The sequence below is a fragment of the Orycteropus afer genome, unplaced genomic scaffold (genome assembly GCF_000298275.1).
Source record: "Orycteropus afer afer isolate SDZICR_OR568_19922 unplaced genomic scaffold, OryAfe1.0 scaffold00048, whole genome shotgun sequence".
In the NCBI taxonomy this organism is placed as follows: Eukaryota; Metazoa; Chordata; class Mammalia; order Tubulidentata; family Orycteropodidae; genus Orycteropus; species Orycteropus afer.
Window position 1 is genome coordinate 5,795,829 of NW_006921635.1, and position 21,880 is coordinate 5,817,708.

General features: G+C 50.2%; 2 protein-coding genes across 2 annotated transcripts in view; both read left to right on the plus strand.

The window, feature by feature from the left end:
- The window catches only part of ACAD10 (acyl-CoA dehydrogenase family member 10), a 39,647-nt gene extending 37,154 nt beyond the window's left edge, over positions 1-2,493 (plus strand). The window contains 3 exon segments of the mRNA XM_007938265.1: positions 1,036-1,166; positions 1,786-1,885; positions 2,366-2,493. Of these exon segments, the coding sequence (XP_007936456.1) occupies positions 1,036-1,166; positions 1,786-1,885; positions 2,366-2,493 (359 nt within the window).
- A 3,911-nt stretch (positions 2,494-6,404) lies between these two features.
- Positions 6,405-21,880, plus strand: part of ALDH2 (aldehyde dehydrogenase 2 family member) — a 38,176-nt gene continuing 22,700 nt past the window's right edge. The window contains exons 1-2 of the mRNA XM_042780604.1: positions 6,405-6,530; positions 6,766-6,900. Of these exons, the coding sequence (XP_042636538.1) occupies positions 6,405-6,530; positions 6,766-6,900 (261 nt within the window). The remainder of the gene's footprint in view (positions 6,531-6,765; positions 6,901-21,880) is intronic.

Below are 21,880 nucleotides of genomic sequence, written 5' to 3' on the forward strand. Positions count from 1 at the left end.
CACTATGCTACCAGAGCTCCTAATGTATATTCGTACAAAAAGGTCTAGAGGGATACCACCATTACTAACTGTACATAACTAGATAGGAGGATTCTGGGTCTTTTTTTTTTTAATCTGAAAATTCCTTTTTCCTGCCATGAGGTATATTATTGCTGTATCAGTTGTTTTACGGAGAAAAAGAATACCTGCAGCCTTTTCTGATGCCTTGTGTCTTTCAAAGACCAAAGTCGCCGTCACAGGTGCGAGTTCCCTGCCCAGGGCTCTAGCACCAGCACTCCTCCCCGAGGCGCTGTGGGCCACGCGCCGGTGCTGGGTCGGCAGAGAGCGCCCCCGGCTCCGCAGCCGACTGCTGTGCCAGCTGCTGACGGTGACCTTAGCAGAGCTGCCTTCCACCCTGCAGCTCAGAAGTCTCTTTTCACACACTACAGACCGAAACATCGGCATCTGTCACACAGCCTTACCCTGCTGCAAGGTGGGACTCAGACCCCCTTGGGCTGCACAGCAGTGGCTTTGGGTGTGTCTACCATGCACTGAGGATACACAGAAAGCCCTGGGAGGGTGTGTGCAGGGACATGCCTCACACCAATCCCACAGCCACTGGTTGTGTTTGTTAACAACTCTTTATCTCATACTTACTGTTGATAAACTCCACTTAACACTGATTTAATAAAAAAAAAAAAAGGTAGTGTTGGGCCAGCTGCCCCTCAGCTAGGAAGAGTGCTCCTTGCCTGGGGCTGGCCTTGCCCTCCTGCCCCGAGGCAGCCGAGCAAGGTTCCTGGCGGCACTTTGCACAGTCACTGGCGCAGTGGGTTGGAGTGCTGTCTGCCCCTGCCACTTCTCCCTGGGAACCTGGGGCTTGGGAGTGGGAGGTAACTACAGGCCTCTGTCTCCCAATGTCCTGCCCTGCCCCCGAGCGAGGCCTGCCCTCTCCTGTGTGTGTGTGCACTCCTCCCCATGCCTCTCAGTGGTGGTGGGACCCTCAGCCCAGCATGTCCTCAGCCCCATGTCTCCTGTGTCAACAGGTGAAGCCCTGAGTGGCCTTTGGGAAACCCCTGGTGGAGCAGGGCACGCTCCTGGCTGACATCGCCCAGTCGCGAGTGGAGATGGAGCTGGCCCGACTGCTGGTGCTCAAAGCTGCCCACTTCATGGATGTGACCGGAAATAAAGTAGGAGGCTGAGGGGGCTCCTTGGAGGGTCTTACAGGTAATAGAGGCCCTGAAGGAGGGAATTATCTGGGGAAGCTATAGATACTGACCTTGACGTGGTGAACTTCTGGGTCCCAGTCAATGGGCCTGATAGGAACACATGGCCCCTTGGCCTCAGCCCACGCAGGCCTGGACTCCCAGGCTGTGTTTGTGTCCAAACCAAGAAACCAAACTCGCTGTTGAGTCAGATCCAACTCATAGCAACCCCTCCATGGGTTTCCGAAGCAGTATCACTATGGAAGTAGATTGCCCAGTCTTCCTTCTGAGGAGTGGCTGGTGGGTTAGAACCACCATCCTTCTGGTTAGCAGTCAGATACTTTAGGCACTACACCTCCAGAGCTTCTGTGTTGGCATCAGTGATGGGCAAACTAAGAGTAAGTAGGGGAGAAGGGACATCTCGACACCTTTCGTCACCGACGCTACGCTCATACACCCTTGGGTTTAGGGAGGGCTTATAGTCCAGCGGACCGGCCATCTCTGTTCAGCTGTTGGTTTTACTTCCCTCTGTCTGATGGATTGATCACCAAGGATTCTACCCACAGGCATGCCCTCGTGACCCGTCCTCTCCTCTTCCTTGCAGGCTTCAGCCTTGGACATTGCCATGATTAAAATGGTAGCTCCATCCACGGCCTGGTGAGTAATGGATCGAGCGACTCAGGTGAACATGGCCACAGGTGTGGGTGTGTCTGAACCATTCACAGCAAGTACAGCACTTGCCTCAGCTCCCCAAGCTCCATGAGCTCCCGTGTGGCCCTCTGTCGCCTGCATAGTGTGCATAGTTGTTTCCTGTTCCTTCTCAGAACCCCTGGGCGGCGGGCCCGCCAGTGATCCCCACAGAAAGGTCAAGTGTCCAAGGTCACTGAGCTTGCAAGTGGCTGGACGTGGATGATGTGACGGTAGGCCCCTCCCACAGCTTACAGCTGGCCCCAAGGGAGATTTCCCGGTGGGAACTCACCCTGCCACCCTGCAGGGTAAACTCGGTGAGGATGGTATGCACAGAGCAGCAAGTGGGACCCCACTCAGGTCTTCCGGAACATCTGTTAGGGCCGGTGTCATCGTCCCAGAACATTCAGTGCCAAGCAGGCTGGCTGTGGCCCGAGGCCTCGGAGACAGGGCTCACCCAGGGCTTCCTCCCTGTGTCTTCCTGGCCTTCAGAGCAGCCGGGCTGAGCAGCGACTACCCTTTGGCTCAGTTCTTCGCCTGGGCTCGAGCACTGCACTTTGCTGACGGGCCCTATGAAGTACAACAGGTGGCAGTGGCCAAAATGGAAGTGAAGACTCACGCTTAGGCCTGTGGACTGCAGGAGCCAAGGGTCCCTGCTGTGCTGGGCCAGCGGCCACCTACAGCTTGGATCCCACAGCGTGAAAGGTCCAGCCCAGCAGCTGATTCTCCCAGGCCAGTCACTGTGCACACACTCACCCTCCTGGGATCCTCGTGGAGGACATTTCTGTGAAAGCCCCGAGTTTGCTATTTCAGGCCAGAGGGGTTTAGCCGGCAGCTGGAGGGGGTTGGTACAGAGCCTGGGAAGCTGATTTTCAGGCTTGATGGCGGGCTAGGCACCAACATTCCCTCTCTCAGGCTGTGGAGTGTGAGGCTGTGGGAACCTGGGCTCTGTCCAGGTCCACATGCCCATGTTTGGTCTAGAAACAGCCCCATGGGCCCTCCCGAAAGCCGAGGGCCAGGGCACTGCTAGCAATGGATGAAACCCATATCAGGACATTTGCTTGAATGTCCGTCACATGGAACACTAATGTGATTTTGGAAAGGGCCTTTGGGGACATAAAAGAATAATTAAAAAATCCGAAACTCTTTGCGCCTTCTTTGTCATGCAGACAACTGGGGAGTAAATGCTTATGTCCTATCCTCTGTCTCGGCACCTGTGTGGCCACCTGGCCCCCTGGTCTGTGGGGTCCTGCCAGGGCACCACCCACAGGGAGGGCACACACGCCACCTCACTGCTGCTTAGCTCGCATACTTCTGCTCACCACACTGTCCCCAAGGGAGCTGTGGCTTTCTGGTGTGCCTGGGCCCCAGTGCCTTCCCCCCTACCTCTGTCTGCTCTGGAGTCACGGTCTTCTGACCAAAAACGAAAAACAAACTCACTGCCCGTCAAGTCGATTTGACGCATAGCGACCCCTCCTTGGGTTTCTGAGGCGGTATCACTACGGAAGTAGATTGTAGATTGCCCAACCTTCTTTCCGAGGAGTGGCTGGTGGGTTGAACCACCAGCCTTCTGGTTAGCAGTCAGATATCTTAGGCACTATGCCACCAGAATTCCCCAATAAAGGTTATAATCTTGGAAATCCTGTGGGGGCAGTTCTACTCTGTCCCATAGGATCATTATAAATCAAAATTGACTGGATGGCAACATGTCCCCCACTCCCCCGTGGAGCTTCCTGAGAGGGAAGCTGATTGCCTCAGCTGGAAAAGGAGGAGTTGGGGGCAAAAGAAGCTCCCAGTCCAGGAGAGAGCATCCCCTGCCCAGAAGAAAATCTGGTAATTTCTCCTGATGATTTTGTTTCAAAAGCCAGCTCATCCTGGGAGTACCTCCTAGCTGCCCCATTAGGGGTAAGGCCCGCGGAGGCATTTGCGTGGGGGCTGGGCAGCATGGGAGGGGTGCACAGAGCCCGCTGGCTGCTGAAGTTTCAGGGTGTGTGCAAACAAGGAGGGCAGCTGGGCACAGCTGGACCACATTTCCCTCCTGTTAGGGGGAGGGCTTCCTGTTTGAAAGGTGCTTTGAGTTTCCTCACTTACCATCCATTGTTTGCAAACAAAAAGCTAAGTTAGATTGTTGGTGTCCTGGAATGGACTGAACAACCTCCAGCCTCACAGACCTCACCACTCAGTGACCCTGAAGGAGACCTCAGTTAACCACCTCCTTAGCAAGTAGGTGGAACTGGATTTCTTTTTTATCCAACCTGTAAACACACATGTGGACCGTAACAACGTAATGTTTCAGAGTATTTCAAAGTTCAAACTTGTGCATCTCCTAAAAGGAAATGGAGCAACTATTTCTTACTCGAATGGGGTGCTTCTCCGGAAGAGCACAGGACAACATTTACCCCACGAAAATGTTTCCCACCTCTCCCAACGTGCCACATTCAGAAGAGACATTTTGCTCGCTCACTTTCTCCCCCCTCACTCCCCTGGCCTCTAAGGACACGTTGCTTTTGTCAGCTCTGCTACCGCAAGGAGCCTGCAGACGGGCAGTGGCCTTGCTTGCCGACACTCACTGCCTGGACGCACTCTTTCCCCCTCCTCTGCTGTCAAAACAGGTGCATCTTAGCCACAGAGTGGTTCCTCCCACAGGCTCCTCCTCCTCCTTCACCCTTGGGCTTTGGCTGACACTCATCTGGTTGAAACGCACACATTTGGCCGTAAGTCAGTCCCCCTTCCTAGCCAGTGCCCTGGCACTCCTCCCTGTGTCCCCAATGCCCAGATCCAGGGTGTTTGTGGAATAAAACCGTGTGTAAAATCCCTGCTTCCACCCCTGTCCTCCTGTACTCTTATTTTCCATAGAACAAGAAATGTAAATCAAGCAAGCCATCTGTCCCGAAGTCCTCTCCGCTGCCTGAGACCCTGTCTGTGGCTCTCCGGGCCTGCTGTGTGGGGCTCCCTTCCATCTCTGCAACACAGGCCAGGCTGCTCCCATCTCACCGCCTGTGCAGGTGTGGGCCCCTCCCCTTGGAATGCTCCTCCTTACATTTAAAATGGTAGTAATATTGTACTGTACACAGCAAAATAGGTTCACGTTCAACAGCTTCTACACATATTGCTTATACCCTTCACATTGTGTCAGCATCTTATACATCCTGACCAGCTCCTTCTCATCGTTCAGGTCTCCTGTGTCACTTCCTGACTGATGCTTAAAAGCAGTGCCCTCAAGATATGACAACTTCTTACCCACAACCAAACACCTTTGAGGGAGTGAGTCACTGGGCCTCTGGGCTTGGGACCATAGTCACGGGACATCAAGTTTAAGTGGCATAACATACTATACAAAAAGTCTGTTTTACATCCTACTTTGGTGAGTAGTGACTGGGGTCTTAAAAGCTTGCAAGCAGCCATCTAAGACACAACTATTGGTCTCCCATTTGGAGCTAAAAAAAAGTGAAGAAAATCAAAGATGCATAGAAACAGTCCAAAGGACTAGTGGACCATGGAAACCTCAGCTTACACAACCCTGGGACCAGAAGAACTAGATGGTGTCCAGCTACCACTGCCAGCCACTCAGAAAGGGATCAGTGTAGGAGATCCAGGATAAAGAAGGACAAAAATACGGAAGAAAACTCAGAATCAATAAAAAAAAAAGACCAGGCTTACTGGTCTGACAGAGACTGGTGAAATCTTCGACACTGCGCCCCCCAGTCACCCTTAGAGCCTGGAATTGAACTCTGGCTTAACGTTCAGCTAAACAATAGGCCCACAAAGTGAACAATTACGTGAACAAATACACCAGCGAGGTGCACTTCTTAGAACAATCAACCATGGGAGATCAGAAGGGCAGCATTTGCACAGGGAGAAAGCTCAGAGGGCAGGAATACATTGGAAAGAAGTCACAGGGAAAAGGTAACCACAGGGAGGAAGTGAGAAGGGAGCTGTTCCATTGGAGGGATTACAATCAACGTCAAGAAACATAATGTGTATTAACTTGAATGGAAAATGAATTTGCTTTGTAAACTTTCACCCAAAACACAATAAAAAGGTTTTTTGTTTTCTTTAAAAGTTAAGTAAAAGCAACCATATAACCTCCCTCTTCACTTGCTCCACATTCCTCATCACTGTCTGCACTGGTCTCAGCTGGGTTGCAGTCCGCCTCTCCCACTAGAGTGTAACCTCCAGCGAAGTCAGGGCCAGGGTCGCTCTGGCTCAGGCGTCTACTCCAGCACGCATTAGGGTTTCAGCCTGTGTCTGCTGAGTTCTTGAGGTCAACACCACCTACTTGTTCAGCGGCGGGTGCGGAAGCCGAACGAGAGGGCCAGCTAAGGCAGCAGGCCTCCAGCCCGCAACCCCAATTCCTACCCCTCACCCGGCTCCCATCGGCCTCTGCGTGGGTGGGGGGTAGCAGGCCCGCCCCTGCGCCCCGCCCCGCGCCTGCCCACTCGCGCCCGGCCTGGGCGTGGAGAGGCCTCCAGGCGAGTGGCCCGCGCTGGTCGCAGCCGCACACGCTTCCGGTCCGCACTCCTCTCCAGCCGCAGCATGTTGCGCGCAGCCGCGCTGGCCGCCTCCGGCCTCGGGCCCCGCCTGGGCCGCCGCCTGCTGTCTGCAGCCAGCACCCAGGCGGTGCCAGCCCCCAACCCGCAGCCCGAGGTCTTCTACAACAAGGTGAGTGCACCGCGGCCCCAGCCCAACCCGGCCGCGCTTTGTTCTCCGCCCCGAGGCGCCGCAGGCCGGAGAGCGCAGGATCCCGGGACGCCCCTGGCAATTTTGCCAGGTCCCCCCGCGTCCCGGGCTTCGGTTTACCCACTTGGAGCTCGAGGGCTTGAGCATTACGCACACCTCCCCTTCCTGTGAGCATCGTGGCCGCTTGGCGCCTGACAGTCCGCGCCCCATTATGCAGCTGTCTTGGAAGCTTATTCGCGTTTGTCTAGCCGGGGCCGCTGCCAAGCGCCGGGACTCGGGGTACCCCACCACCACTTCGGGCCCCTTGGTCGCGCGGTGTATTCGTAGTGTCTTCATCATCACCCACACGGATGTGCCCGCACTCGGCCCTCTTTGCAGAAACTTTTGGATCTTCGCCTTGGTCATTTATTTGCAAGTTCAAAGGGAAAAACATGCTCGGGAAGGAAACCAGAAAAACCGAAGCCACTGCCAGAGTCGAATTCTGACTCATGGTGACCTTTTAGGGCAGGGTGGGATTGCCCCAAAGGAACTTCTGAGGGAGGACGTGCCTAAGGCATCTGACTGCTCACCAGAAGGCTGGCGGTTCAAACCCACCAGCCACTCCTGGGAAGGCAGGTTGGGCAATCTACTTCCGTAGGGATATCGCCTCAGACACCCAAGGAGGGGTCGTTAGGAGTCGAGTCCGACTCAAGGGCAGTGCGTTGCGTTGTTGTGTAGAGTCTCCAAGGCTGTGAACTACTGCCTCATTTTCTCCCATGGAGTGGGCAGTTGGGTTCAAACAGCTGACCTTTTGGTTCGTAGCCAGATGCCTTAACCTCTGCAGCCGCAGAGTCCCTTCGGGAGGGAAGGAGGGGAGTTTTCAGCAGTAGTCTGCAGTTTGAGGGCGAGGCCAAGCCACTCTGCGCTGGCGGGCTTCCCTGCTGGGGCGGGCCAGTGGCTTCCAGGGACTCAAAGAAGGAGGGCCTTTCCCGGCCAGTCAGGTTTCTTGACCGTCCTGGACTTTGGAACATTTCCTCTTTCCTTCTTTGAGTGCTCTTTGAAGTGCTGGAAGTTGCAGAAAGGAAACTGGTTACTTAAGAGTTTGTTTTGTTCGTGGAGAAGTGCGAGTTGCTGTCCTTTATTTTTTTTAATGTTGTGATTTGGTGAAAGTTTACCGGAGTTGCTGCACTTTAAGCTTCAGTTTATCTGTGAAATGGGAAGGGGCTGAGGTAATACCACACCAGCTGCTGAGAGAGCAAGCCCTGGAGCTCTCCCGGCTAAAGATCACAGCCGGGGAGACCCAGTGGGGCAGGCCTGCTCTGTCGCGTGGGGTCACCGTGAGTGGGAATCCACTCAAGGATACATCACTACTGCTGCCGCCGCCTCCACCCCCGCTACCACCACCACCAGGAGCCGGCCTCTGGCTGGCTGGCTTTAACAATGGACCTCGTAGTCTGTCCCAGAGTTCTTGACGGCAAATCAGCATATAGCATTATCGGTGATGGGGTGAAGGCACATCTGTTTAATTTTAAGGATGGCTGTTTGCAGGGGAATACGATAGAAAGATAAAATGTCCTTTGCGTAACACAAGCCAGAAATGCAGCAGCTGTCGCCCCCTTGCTATGCTGCCTAACCAGGGGTTTGTGGAAAACTTGAACAAGGGATAGGCACTTTGTAGTTAAGAGCTGGTTCCTTGTGCTCACGTGGAGGCGAGGAAGCTGGGTTCATGCCAGCCCCGTGTATCCATCTCCGCCCTGTGGAAGCTCGAGTCCTCTTCTCAGGTAACTCAGGAATGTAAGTGGCGGAGGTGGGGGTAATTCTCCCCGCAGCTGCTTGTCTTTAAAAGTTTTTGAAATCAAAAAAGTACCTGCCCTCCCTCCTAGAGCCCTCCGAACAGGTGGCTGTGGCAGCTCGTAGGCATTTCTTTGCATTTATAAGTGTGTGCGTGCGTGTGTGTGCGCGTGAGAGACAGAACACACACCAGATTCTTTGATTGTGTAGGTCTTCTAAAAGGAGGTAAAGAGACTTTCTTGTCCATGTAGGTGCTTCTCATTTATGTAACAGTGATCCTACCACTTAGGTTCTGAGGTTCTGAAGCTGTTTCATGAACAGTATATATGGAAACTATGTATCTGGCTTATCTTTCTAAGTCAGTACATTCAGAGTTTCTTCATCCTTTTCAAGGACTGCAAAGCGTCCCACCCTCAGGCATATCACGCTGGAACGGGCTCCTCTTAAAGGATCCTTGGGCTGTTTGCAGTGTTCTGCTGTTTCAGATCCTGCTGGCAAGAGTTCTGTGCCCTTGTCCGGAAAAACATCTTGAAAGTCTTTCACCGTGGGTGCTGGGTGTGAACTCGACCAGGTGCCTGGGCACTTCCTGGGTCAGGAGGCTCCTTCTCATTTCTGGGACAGCAGTTACTGGTTCCTTGAAGTTTAATGGACTCTTCTGAGGCCAGCTTCCCAATAAGGGGCTAGGCTTTGAAGCTGCTTCTGCTGGTGCTGGGTTTTCTTACCCAATGGGCTCTGGAGGGAATGTCGTACAACAAGCTTGTTGAGTCTTGCGGGACGGGGTGGGAGACAATAAATCTGGTAGGTTGTCATCTCCTCACCTTGACTGTTCAATCCCAAAAAGGTTGAATGTGGTGGTTTGGCCTACCTTCTTGGGATCCACCTGCTTCTGCTTGTCCTACATGGTCTCACAGGGTGGGGGAAACTTTCTGCTTGGGTTAGGAAGCTCTTAGGGCATGTTCTTCTGCCCCCAGTCACAGGGACCCAAAGGGGGGCTGAAGGTGGCCAAGCTTCTTAAAGAGCAATGTTCTCATCCTTGGCGATTTCAGGGACACGCTTCTGCAAACAAAATTCATTTTCTTTTTTTCCCTCTGTTTTCTCCTGATTTGGAAAGCAATTACAATCTGGAATGACAACTCAAAGGAAAACTCAATGGACTGTGCTTTCACCAGAATAATCCCTCTGTGTGGGGGGGTGGCTAATAATTCAATCTTAAACGTCATCAATTCGTATTTGTCGATAATCACAATGAAGACAAGACTGTTGCTGGACACCATTTCAAGCTCTGGACTCAGACTGCCACTCACTGTTGATGAGACCTTGGGCAGGTTCATTCATTCATCAGACACATACTGACCACTCCCAGTTCCAGCAAACATAACAGACAAGAGTCCCTGCCCATGCGAACTGGCCTTCTGGAAGGTGGAGACAAGGAAAGAAGGGACATGTATAGTATGGGGATCTGTTCCCATAAAGATTACAGCCTAGAAAACCCGATGGGGCAGTTCTGCTTTCTCACCTGGGGTCACTATGAGTCAAAAATGGATTTGCCAGCACCTACCAACAGCGTCGTCTGGTACAAGGTGATTATTGTTACGGAGAATGATAAAGCCGTGTGTGTGCCTGTGCCTGCAGGTTTGGAGGGTAGCATGATTACTTCAGCTCTGTACCCCAGCTGCAACATCTGTAAAATGGAGTTAAGATCCCATTGTCCATCAGAGGGTTGCTGTAAGGATGAGGCAGTATCCTTGTGTAGCATTTAGCAAGCGCCTGATTGCTAGTGACTGGTGCCTGTGTATTTACTGCGTATTCATTTATTTCATGCCTGAACAAGCATTAGGTTGACCATGATGGTGTTGAGCTCACAGTATAGCAGTGATATGAAAACAGTTACCGTAAGTTGATTAACCCCGTGGGTGTCAAGAGTAGGGCTACACTCCAGAGTTTTCAATGGCTGATATTTTGGGAGGAGATCGCCAGGCCTTTTCCTGGTGCCTCTAAAATCTGTTGCCATCCCATCGATTCTGACTAACAGAGAGCCTATAAGACACAGCAGAACTGTCCCCCAGGGCTCCCAGCTGGGTAGTCTCAAATCTGAATATCTTCTTTGGTGAAATGTCCGTTCATGTCTTCTGCCCGTTTTTTAATTGAATTGTTTGTTTTTTTGATGTTGAAATGTTGGAGTTTTCTATAAATTTTAGAGATAAGTCTCTTGGCAGGTATGTCGTTATTAAATATTTCTTCCCAATCTGTAAGTTATCTTTTCACTCTTTTGGAGAAGTCTTTTGAAGCACATAAAAATTTATGTGCTGAAAATTATTTTTAGAAGTTCCCCATTATCTAGTTTATCTTCTGTTTGTGCATTTTTACTTATGTTTGGTATTCTATTAACGTCATGTATTAGGGCCCTTGAGTTTTTTCTTTGATGAACTTTATAGTTTTAGGCTTTACATTTAAGTCTTTGATCCATCTAGAGTTAATGTTTGTGTATGGTGTGAGGTATGGATCTCATTTCATTTTTCTGCAAATGGATATCCAGTTTTGCCAACACCATTTGTTAGAGACTATCTCTTCCTCATTTAAGGGATTTTAGTCCTTTGTCAAAGATCATCTTACCATAGGTAGATGGATTTGTCTCTGGGTTCTCAATTCTGTTCCAGTGGTCTGTGTGTTTGTCGTTGTACCAGTATTCGCCTGTTTTGACTACTGTGGCTGTTATAGTAGGTTTTGAGATCTGGGAGTGTGAGACCTCCTACTTTGTTTTTCTTCTTCAATAGCGAGTGCTTTATTTATCTGAGGTCTCTTTCCTTTTCATATAAAATCACGGATTGGTTTTTCCGTGTTCTTCAAGAATGTTGATGGGATCTGGATTGGGATTGCATTGAATAAATAGACTGCTTTGGGCAGTATTGATATTTTCATGGTGCTCAGACTTCCTATCCATAAGCATGGAATGTTCTTCCATTTATGTAGATCTCTTATAGTTCCAAGGCTGTAAATCTTTATGAAAGCAGACTGCCTCATCTTTCTCCTATGGAATGAGTGGCTGGTGGGTTTGAACCACTCATCTTTCAGTTAGCAGCTGAATATTTTAACTACTGCACCACCAGAGCTCATTATGTTGTTGTTGTTATGTGCCATTGAGTCAGATCCGACTCACAGAGACCCCTTCTTGGGTTTCCAAGGTGGCATCACTACGGAAGTAGATTGCCCAACCTGCCTTCTGAGGAGTAGCTGGTGAGTTTGAACCACCAGCCTTCTGGTTAGCAATCAAGTGCCTTAGGCACTATGCTACCAGAGTTCCTAGAGCTCACTATAGGTAGGAATTATTCTGTGCATGCAGCTGTTACCAAAAATTAACCAGATTGCTTGGATAATGGATCTCAAAAACAATGTTTCCAAAAGGAAAAATGTCCTGCACTCTGCACAATATGAAACTTAATTATGCAGTATTTAAAACTACACAGATAATACTGCATTACATGTGGACAGACATAACATCCATATAAAACTACTGGAAGGAAAGGCTCCCTGCTAACTCCCATGGCAGGGCTGGTGAGGAAATGTGCTTTGTGGGTAGTGGTTAAAAGGGACTTTGGCTTTATTTAAAGATCTTATCTCTCTAAAATAAATAGCCAGTAGGCAAACTTAAATTCAACATCAAGAAAAAAAAATGTTCACGGTTGGACAAACTAGCAACATCATGATAAACATGGAAAATACCGAAGTTGTCAAGGACTTCATTTTACTTGCATCCACAGTCAACACCCATGGAAGCAGCAGTCAAGAAACCAAATGACATAATGAACTGGGCAAATCTGCAAAAGACCCCTTTAAGTGCTAAACAAACATGTCATTTTGAGGACAGACTAAAGTGCACCTGGCTCAGACCGTAGTATTTTCAGTCACTTTAATACATGTGAAAGCTGCACACGAAATAAAGAAGACCAAAGAAGAACTGATTGTTTAAATTTTGGCGCTGGCAGAGATACTGAATATACCACGGGCTGCCAGAAGAACGAACAAATTGGTCTTGGAAGCAGTACAGTCAGAGAAGGCTCCTCAGAAGTGAGGAGGCTAGACTGGGTCTCATGAGCTTTGGACGTGTTCTCAGGAGGAATCGGTCCCTGGTGGAGGACATCCTGCTTGGTGGAGGGTCAGCAGAAAAGAGGAAGACCCTCAGTGAACTGACTGACACAGTGGCTATAACAATGGGTTCACACAGAGCAACCACTCAGGCTACCACACGACAGGGCACTGTTTCGTTCAGTTGGACACAGAGTCGCTGTGAGTTGCAACTGACTCCACGGCACCTAACCACAACAGGCAAATTTAAAAAGAATAAAAGAAAGTGACAGTCTGATATCCCACCCCTGCTGACAGTTGGCATACACAGAAAAAGAATTTGTTTTTCTTGTTTCCCTCGGGGAGAGTGTGCTGGGCAGTGGTTCAGGGCGGCTGCAGGCCGAGTGAGTCCCGTGCAGTATCTCTACTTGGATCTCTCCAGTTTTATTGTTTGTTCAGAAGGGTTTTAAAATCCTCTATAGAAATTGGCTCCAGGAACCCAGGGAATAGGAGCTGATTCTTGGAATCCCAAAGACTCAAGGGTTTTTACTGGGTTCCTGCTTAGTTACTTCTGCTTCTGACAACAGCTTATTACAAGGAACACAGGGGGTACTTGGTGCCGCCTACCTGCCCAGACTCTGAGGGCTGGCTGGAACAACGTTTGAGGTCAAGTTGATTCCAGGGTGTACCTATTACAGACATGCATATTCCCTGATTGGCTAAGCATGGGTATTGATCACTGTTACCCATCTGGTGGCATAGTGCCTAAGGCATTTGACTGTCACCAGAAACCTGGCGGTTTAAACCCACCAGCCACTCCCCAGAAGGAAGATGGGGCAATCTACTTCCATAGTGATACCACCTCAGAAACCCAAGGAGGGGCCGCTATGAGTTGGGATCGACTTGACGGCGGTGAGTTTGGTTGTTTTTGGTATTACCTATCTGGCCCCTATGCTGCAGAGTTTGCCTACATTGTCCCCTTACATCCTACAACTCTGAGCCTAGTGTTGTTGCTGTCCCATCTTACAGATGAGGAAAACTAGGGCCCAGGGAGGTCAAGTTTTCATAAGTAGTGAGCATGAAACCAGGGTACGAATTCACCTGTTCAGCTGTGCCCTTAGCCACGTGTTGTACTGTTTTGTGGACAGATCCTATAGTCGGACAAGGAAGCGACTCAGGAAGGCATCACTGAATCAGTACCTGAAACCTGAAGTGAGGAGCTGTGCTTGTTCACATTTGTATTCCCAGCACCAGGCACGGAGCTCGGCACAGTCTCTGCTCAGTAAATATTTACTGCGTGTAAACGGTTGCCATTTACGAAACTGTTTACAGTCTTGTGCTCCAGGAGCAAAGGAAAAAGTTGTTGACTGGAAACCCAGTTTTGCCACTCAAAAGGGTCCCCGTGGCCACCTGTCTGAGAGTTAACATGAGTGAGAGATGCTGACATTGGCTAGGGGAAGGCACGCACATGAGATGGAGGTTGCCAACCCATCAGCACATGGGAAGTTGAAGGTCTGCCTGTCTGGCACCAGCAGAGTCACCGGTGTCTTGGAGGTGGTGAAAATCCATGCAGGATGACAGGCCCTTGGGGGGTTGGGACCAGGTGCCAAATGTCTTCCGCAGGTGTGGGGAAGGTGACTGCCTTTGGCCTGAGATCTGAACTAGCTCCAAGGCTGAAAGGATTGTGTGGAGAAGTGAGGGGGCCGTCTTCCAGGTTTGTTCTGAGTTTATCTCCCTGAAGATCGTGTGATGCGAGACAGCCACGTGTGTTCTGTTGGGCAGTCACCTAAAAAGCCAATGTCCAGACCCAAGGGCCAGCCGCAGTGACCTGTGCCTTCAAAAGCCACAGCCTTTGCTCAAGTTTCTGGGAAAGTTAGGTGTTCCAGGGACATGGATTTCCCAGGTGACAGATGCCTCATCCCTTCATACATCAATTTTTAAGGAGGCCCCTGCTGCCTTAAGTTGGGGCTACTGAACAAAATTTAACCTTTAATGATGACCTTGAGCAGATGACGAGCGTCCTTTGTCACCAGAGCTGAGGTCGCTCTGACTGCCTCCCCAGCGTCCAGGCATCTGGCTCACAGTTCCGCTGTCCCTGCCCCACCTTCTAAGCTCCCCTCCCCCACTCCCAAGTTCCCCTTTGCAGTTCCTAATCTGCTGAAGCCTGGAAAACAAGAGATCCAAGGCCACAAAGAACTGTGTGTTTTCCTTTCATTCAGCCAGTCTCATTTTTACACCGAAATCTGTCCTGAGTTTGCAAAGATGAGCATACAAGGATGTTTGGTGTGGCAGGACTGTCGGGATCAGAGAAAACTTGTATGTTCATAGGAAATGGTTAAATGAAGCCTGAGCAGTCCCTGTGGAGCAGTGCTGTGTCTCTCAAAATAATGAGACTGTTAGGACTGGAAGGATGTTCAGGAGAAACTGTTAAGTGAGAAAAGCAAATGACAAAATGGAAAGTTTCTCATCCCCTCAAGGAGCCCTGGTGACTTGATGGTTAAGTGGTTAAGTGCTTGACTGCTAACCGAAAGGCCAGCAGTTTGAACTCACCAGCCCCTCCAGGGCAGAAAAGACCTGGCAGTCTGCTCTCTTAATGATTACAGCCTAGGAAGCCCTGTGAGGCTGTTTTACCCTCACGCAGGGTCACTATGAGTCGGAATTGAGTCGATGACATGCAACGATGAAGACAAGGTTCATCCCTCTTAGAACAGATGCCCCCAGCAGCTGTCCTGTTCTGTCTCGTCCCCTCCCATGTATCCAGCACCAAGCACGGTTCCTGGCATACCAAACCCAACCCAACCCACTGCCATCACGTTGATTCCAGCTCATAGCAACCATATAGGACAGAGCACAGCTGCCCCGTAGGGTTTCCAACGCTGTGAATCTTTACAGACGCAGACTGTCTCATCTTTCTGCCACAGATTGGCTGGTGGGTTCAAACCACCGATCTTTTGGTTTGCAGCCAAGTGCTTTAACCACAGAGCCACCAGAGTTCCTTTCCAGGTACACAAAAACCAAAAAAAAACAAACTCACTGCCATTGAATTGGATCTGACTCATAGAGACCCCTCCTTGGGTTTCTGAGGCGGTATCACTATGGCAGTAGACTGCCCAATTTTCCTTCCAAGGAGTGGCTGGTGGTTTTGAATGGCCAACCTTCTGGTTAACAGTCAAATGCCTTAGGCACTATCGTGACAAATTGCGATCTTGCCGGCCTAACCCTCTCCCCTTCTCTGCACCACTGCTGTCTCCCTGGCTTTTGCAGTTCCTCCTGTCCCCAAGCTCTTCATTGCTGTCACCCTTTGGGATTCCCTTAAATGGCACCACCTGGCCCCCTGTCCAGAGAGCTTGTGAGTTCTTGGTTTTCACTTGGTAGGCTGGCTTGTTCTCTGTCCCTCCTCACTAGGACACCAGCTCCATGGCAAAGGTCTTGAGTTAAAGCTTACCAATTGCAAGGATGAACGCATCCAAATTTTACAAAACCGAATTACCTCCTAAGATGCATAGAAAATAGAGTACTGTGATGGAAAATCTCTCGCTTTCCATCTGGAAACAAAAGAGGGAGTGAGAAGAGCCCTCTCCTAGGGTAGCAAGTTAACCTTGTTACATAAGTCTGCTTTGGGTTTCAAGGCGGGGTGCTTGTAAGCATTTGGCCTGGAGTCTGCCCTGGTGTTTACTCAAGAGGAGCTGTCATGAATATCTGATCTCCTGAAACAGAACTTGGCAGGGGTCTAGGGTCAAGAGGGCTCACTCTGACAACAGTTCCCATGCCAGCTTTCTGCCTTTGGGGGTGGGGGAGACACCCCCCCCCCCCAGGTCTAGCTCTAGGGGAAGGGAAATGGGAACTCTAAACTGCAGGAAGGCTCCTAGTTCCTGTTCACTAACCCAGGCTGATTGTGTCAGCTGAGAAGGGAGGATGGCTTGTTTCAAATGCAGCCTGCCTCTCAGTTTCAAAGCAGAGGTTGCCTGGAAGAGCACCAAAGAACCCGGACTGCCTGGAGTTGACTTCTGCCTCGCTGTGGCCTGCAGGATGGAGGAGAGCTGCCCCACAGGCTGCCGAGGCTGTCATTTTTATGGACAGAGACTGCCATATTAATGTTCTCTTGCAGAGCAGCTGGTGGGCTTGAACCACAGCCAAGTGCACTCCCGGGCTTCCTCTGAGGAAGAGCAACCCCTGCAAATTCTGAGCTTTGAAAGGCAAATACAGGGTGGAACCCCCAAGACTGTGGCCCTTTGATAGCCTTTCAGCTGGGAACTGACTCACCCCAGTGGCTCAACTTTCAGCCAAATGATAGACCTTTAAGGTGACCTACAACACCAGGGGGGTATGCACTCAATAGAATACTAATCCATGTGAGATCCAGAGGGCAGCACAGGCCCAGGGATCAAGCTCAGAAGGCAGGAAGGGACAGGAAAGAAGGACAAAGGGAAAGGGAAACACAGGAAGGAAGTGGGAAGAGGGATGTTACATTGTGGAGATTGCGAAGAATGTCATGAAGCAAAATGTCTATGAATTGCACACAGTGGAATACTATGCAACACTAAAGAATAATGTTGTTGTTGTTATGTGCTGTAGAGTCGGACCCAACTCATAGCGACCCCTCCTTGGGTTTCTGAGGCAGTATCACTACGGAAGCAGATTGCCCAACCTTCCCTCAGAAAAGAATAATGTAGCATCTGCAAAACAGCGCATAACGTGGATGAACTTGGAGGACATTATGCTGAGTGAAATAAGTCAATCACAGAAGGACAAATATAGTATTAGTTCATTAGTGTAAAAAATCAAGGAAAGGTTTATATATGGAAAGAAACTTTCCTTTGTGGGTTACCAGGAGTGGGAAAGGACGGGAGGGAACACTGCAAAAATTAAAAAAAAAAAAAAAGCACTGACCCATGTCACTTTAGTGTTATGTATGTCATTGTACATAAATTATAGTTTCAATAAAATGCATTTTAAAAAATGTGTATGAATTGTTAAATGGAAAACAAGTTTGCAGTGTAAGCTTTCACCCAAATCACAATAAGAAAAAACATAAAAGGCCAACAGAGGCTGTTGAGTGATCCTTCCGGAGTCTGTCTAAGATCTTTGCTCACGAGCGACAGGGATGAGGCTTACAGGGAGAGCTTAGCCAGACAGGCCCGCGTCTCTGCTTTTTCTGCTGATGTTTGCAAAATAGGAAATGAAAACTTTGTTTCTGGACAAACTACTGTATGCTGTGTGCTAGGAACAGAGAGGAAGGTTGTACAGAGGCCGGCCCTTCCTCCTAGTCTTGAACCGGGGAAGGTGCAGGACCTGAAGCTGGACTGCAGTGACTGCACCCAGAGACCCTCTGGGGCCGGGCCGGTTAGCAGCTTCGCATGCTGTGTTACAGTGCTGCCCTCACCCCAGCTCCCAGAAGTCTCCTCCGTCCCCCCGGGGTGGATCAAGCATCTGGGAGGTGAAAGGATTGGTCCAAGGTCATAGCCTGTGTGAGGCAGAGCTGGAATTTGAACCAAGACACCACCCAGAAGAAAAATGGGTAATCAGCAGAGAGATGGAGTTTAGAACTAAGAGCTCTAACCTCCAGGAGGGCCACTCCAGGTGGTGACGGGAAGCTGGAGTTGGAGGAACAGCTGGGCAAAGAACACAGGCCTGGGAGGTTCCAGAGGCCTGGGTTCAAATCCCGCATTGCCACTCCCTGCTCTGTGACTTTCAGTAAGTAACTTGACACCTCTCTGTACTTCAGGTCCCTCCTCTGTGGGGTGGAGGGGATGAAGCTCCCCTTGTAGGTTTGCTGGGAGAATTCAGTGGGAACACTCTCCTGGGACAGGGGCTGCCATAGGGCTGAACAACTACTAACTTTTGGCTGTTTCCATGACACGCAGGTAGGTGGCTGAGTGGACACCCTCCACCGTCAGAGTAGTGCTGGGGCTTGCCTGAAACAACCTCTCTGAGCCCCGAGCCTGCTCGGGCTGCCTCCTGCCCCTGCCCTTGCAGGCACTGCCCTCCTGTGCTGCCTCACGGGAAGCCTGATGGCCGGGCCAGGAGTAAGGCTATGACACTGGAGCCTGCCCAGCAGGGTGACAGTGGGGACAAAGCAGCCCTGGGTGCCAGGCCCTGTGCTAGTCTCTGGGGAACTCCTGGAGCTTCTCCTCCACATTCTTGGGGAGGGGTGGCTGGGAAATGGCAGTCAACATTTGAACTTCTACAGCTCAGCTGTTGCCCTGCAAGCTCTGGTGGCATAGTGCCTAAGGCATTTGACAGCTAACCAGAAGGCTGGCGGTTCAAACCCACCAGCCACTTCTTGGAAGGAAGATTGGGCAGTCTACTTCTGTAGAAACCCAAGGAGGGGTCACTATGAGTCGAAATCGACTCATTGGCAGTGAGTTGGTTTTTTTTTTTTTTGGTTTTTGTACAGCTCAACTATGGAAAGACAAACCACCCAGTTAGCATATGAGCAAAGGTCTTGACTAGACGTTTCTCCAGGAAAACCACCCTGAGGTGCCACTCCACCCCCACTGAGATGGCTATCTTAAAACAAAGTGTTTATGGCTAGGATGTGGAGAACTGGAATTCCCACTACTGGTGTGAACTTCAAACAGTGCAGTTGGGAGTTCTTCAGAGAGTTAAACATAAAATTACCATATGACCCAGCAATTTCACTCCTACATGCCTACAAGACAACTGACAGCAGAGACAAACTCATACCAGGAAGGGAATGTTCATAGAAGTTACTCACAACAGCCAACCAACAGATAGAAAAACTCAAGTGTTGGTAAGTGGATGAATGGATAAACAAAATAGGATCTATCCATACACTGGAGGAGTATTCAGTCATTAAAAGGAATAAAGTTCTGATACATTTTACAATGTGGATAAACCTCAAAGACAGGATGGTGAGTCAAAGAAGCCAGTCACAAAAGACCACAGTTTGTAAGATTCCATTTCTATGAAACACCCAGAATAATCAAGTCCAAAGTCCTTAGGTTAGTGGTTGGCAGGGGCTGGAGGAGGGGGGATGGGAGTGGCTGCTGTGGGCGCTGGTTTCTTTCTGGGGTGATGACACTGTCCCGAGATTAAAGGTGGGAGTCACACATGGAGAGACGTGCTCACTGCCACTGAATGGTTTGCTTCAGAATGGCTGATTTTATGTTACGTGAATTTCACCTCCTGACAACAAAAATCTGAACCAGAGCTCTCCTGCTTTGGAGCTGGAACCCTTGGTGACATACCCCACTCTCTGCCCCCTGTGATCACCTTTGCTCCCAGTCCTCCACAGGAAGAGTAGCATTTCCCTCGAGATGAATCATCAGCCAACTAATGAAACCACTCAAACACTGGCTCCAAAAGATCTAGGTTACAGTTTCCCCACAGTGGGGTCTCATCAAGTGCCCGGGCTCTTACTGTAGGTGTTGAACCAGAATGCCAGGATTTCACAGAAATACCGAACGTGAGCCTGGGAGAAAGAGCCCAGCCAGAGCCTTACTTCAGGGGTCTCCCTGCTGCAGCCCTGTCACTGTCACCACAGTGTGTGCTTAACCATCTGCTCCACATGGTGCAAACATGGCGGTATTTGAACCCTCGTCCCTTGCTATCTGAGGAAGGTACTTATTGTTATCCCTGCCTTGAAGTGACATAAACCCATTGCTATCAGTCAGTTCCAACTCATAGCAACCCTATAGGGCAGAGAGGAGCTCTGGTAGTACAGTGTCTAAAGCATTTGACTGCTAACCAGAAGGCTGGTGGGTTTGAACCTTCTTCAGAAGGAAGGTTGGGCAATCTACTTCCGTAGTGATACCGCCTCGGAAACCCAAGGAGTGGTCGCTATGAGTCAGGCCGACTCGATGGCACATGACAACAACAGTCTGTACAGAAGCAGACCGCCTTAATCTTTGTCTTGCAAAATAACTGGCGGGTTTGAACCACTGACCTTTAGGTTAGCAGCTGTGCATGCTGAAGTTGACACGACCAGGAACAAAAAGCCAGGGGTCACCCAGACTTGTGGCCAGTGAGCAGTCCCCCAGGCACTGCTGGCCCTGAACTCTCGGGTGCTGGCATGAGCCCAGCCCCAGGCTTGGCTTGATGGCTTGGTCTTGTTTATGGTCACAGCCTGTGGCCCAGAGTGACTGCAGAAGACTCCCCTAGGTCCTAAGCCAGGGCCAGGGATGGTGGGGCCGAGGAGTTCCCTTGAGAAAGGAAGGCGGAATAGGCCTTGCAGAGGCGCCCTTGCCTCCCTGTCACCTGTAAACTCAGCTCTTCACGAAGCAGCCTTTGGCAAGGACCCTTTCTCAGAATCAAGTCGCTCGCTCCCACCTCCCTGACATTGACCTCTTTAAGTGAGTGTAGCCTGACACATGGGAGTAGACTTGACAGCAAATAACCGCCACAACAAAGTCCCTCCCAGACCTGGCTTGGTCACTGTTGTTACTCAAAGTAGCAACCACAGTGATTGCCAAAAAAAAAAAAACAAAACAACTCTCTACCATCAAGTTGATTCCGACTCATCACAGCCCCCTTTGGGTTTCCGAGGCAGTAAATCTTTACGGAAGTAGATTGCCCAGTCTTCTTTCTGCGGAGTGGCTGGTGGGTTTGAACCTCCAAGCTTCTGGTTAGCAGTCAAGTGCCTTATGCACTATGCCACCAGAGCTCACTTACTCCTGATCCTGTTTCTCCCCTTTGCACTTGCCATTACAGTCTGCAGCTGTTGTCCATATTTGTTTGTGTCTTTGTTTTCAGGAGAGCAGAGTCCTCAGCTTCTAGCACAGTGCTGGGCATATGGCAGGTGTTCACATTTACTGAATGGACAGAAGAATTATCCACTTCAGTCCCCACATAGTAGTAGTGTTTCAGAGTAAAGTCAACTACAGAGTCTTTGCTCCTTTTCCCAAGGAGAAATGGAGGTGATTTCTTTGCCCTGTGAGCGTGGTCACTTCCTTCAGCCAGGTGACTTCTGAAGCTAGGTCTTTAGAAGCCTTTCAGGCTCCACCAGGGTTTCTTGGAAGACCCATCTGTGGAAGCCAGCTGCCATATAAGAAGCTGGACTACCGGGTCTAGCATGCAGCGAGGAAGCCCAAACTAGCCACTTGGAAAGAGAGCAAGCTGCCAGCTAGCCCCATGAGGTCCCCATGAGACGTGTGAGTGGAGGAACCACCCTGCCCAGCCCGCCCCACTGAGCCTTCAAAGGACTCTAGCCGCAGCCTCCTGCAGTCAGGAGCCCCCCAAGAGAGCCTGGGAGAGCATGCCCCGCTGAGCTCAGTCAACTGACACACTGAGAGATGATGCTAATAAAACTGTGCATTCAGCCATTGGGTTCTGGAGCAGTCTGTTACACAGCTCCAGTTAACTGGACCAGGTAGGAACATTCTCTTCATTTTGCAGAGGAAATAAACCAAAACACCAAAAGGTCAAATGACTTGAGAGAAACCACTTAGCCTCGAGTGGCAGAGTGGACAATTCTTGGATTGTCTCAAAGATAACCTCTGGCTATCCCATTTGGAGGGTAATTCATATTTGTTCTTTCT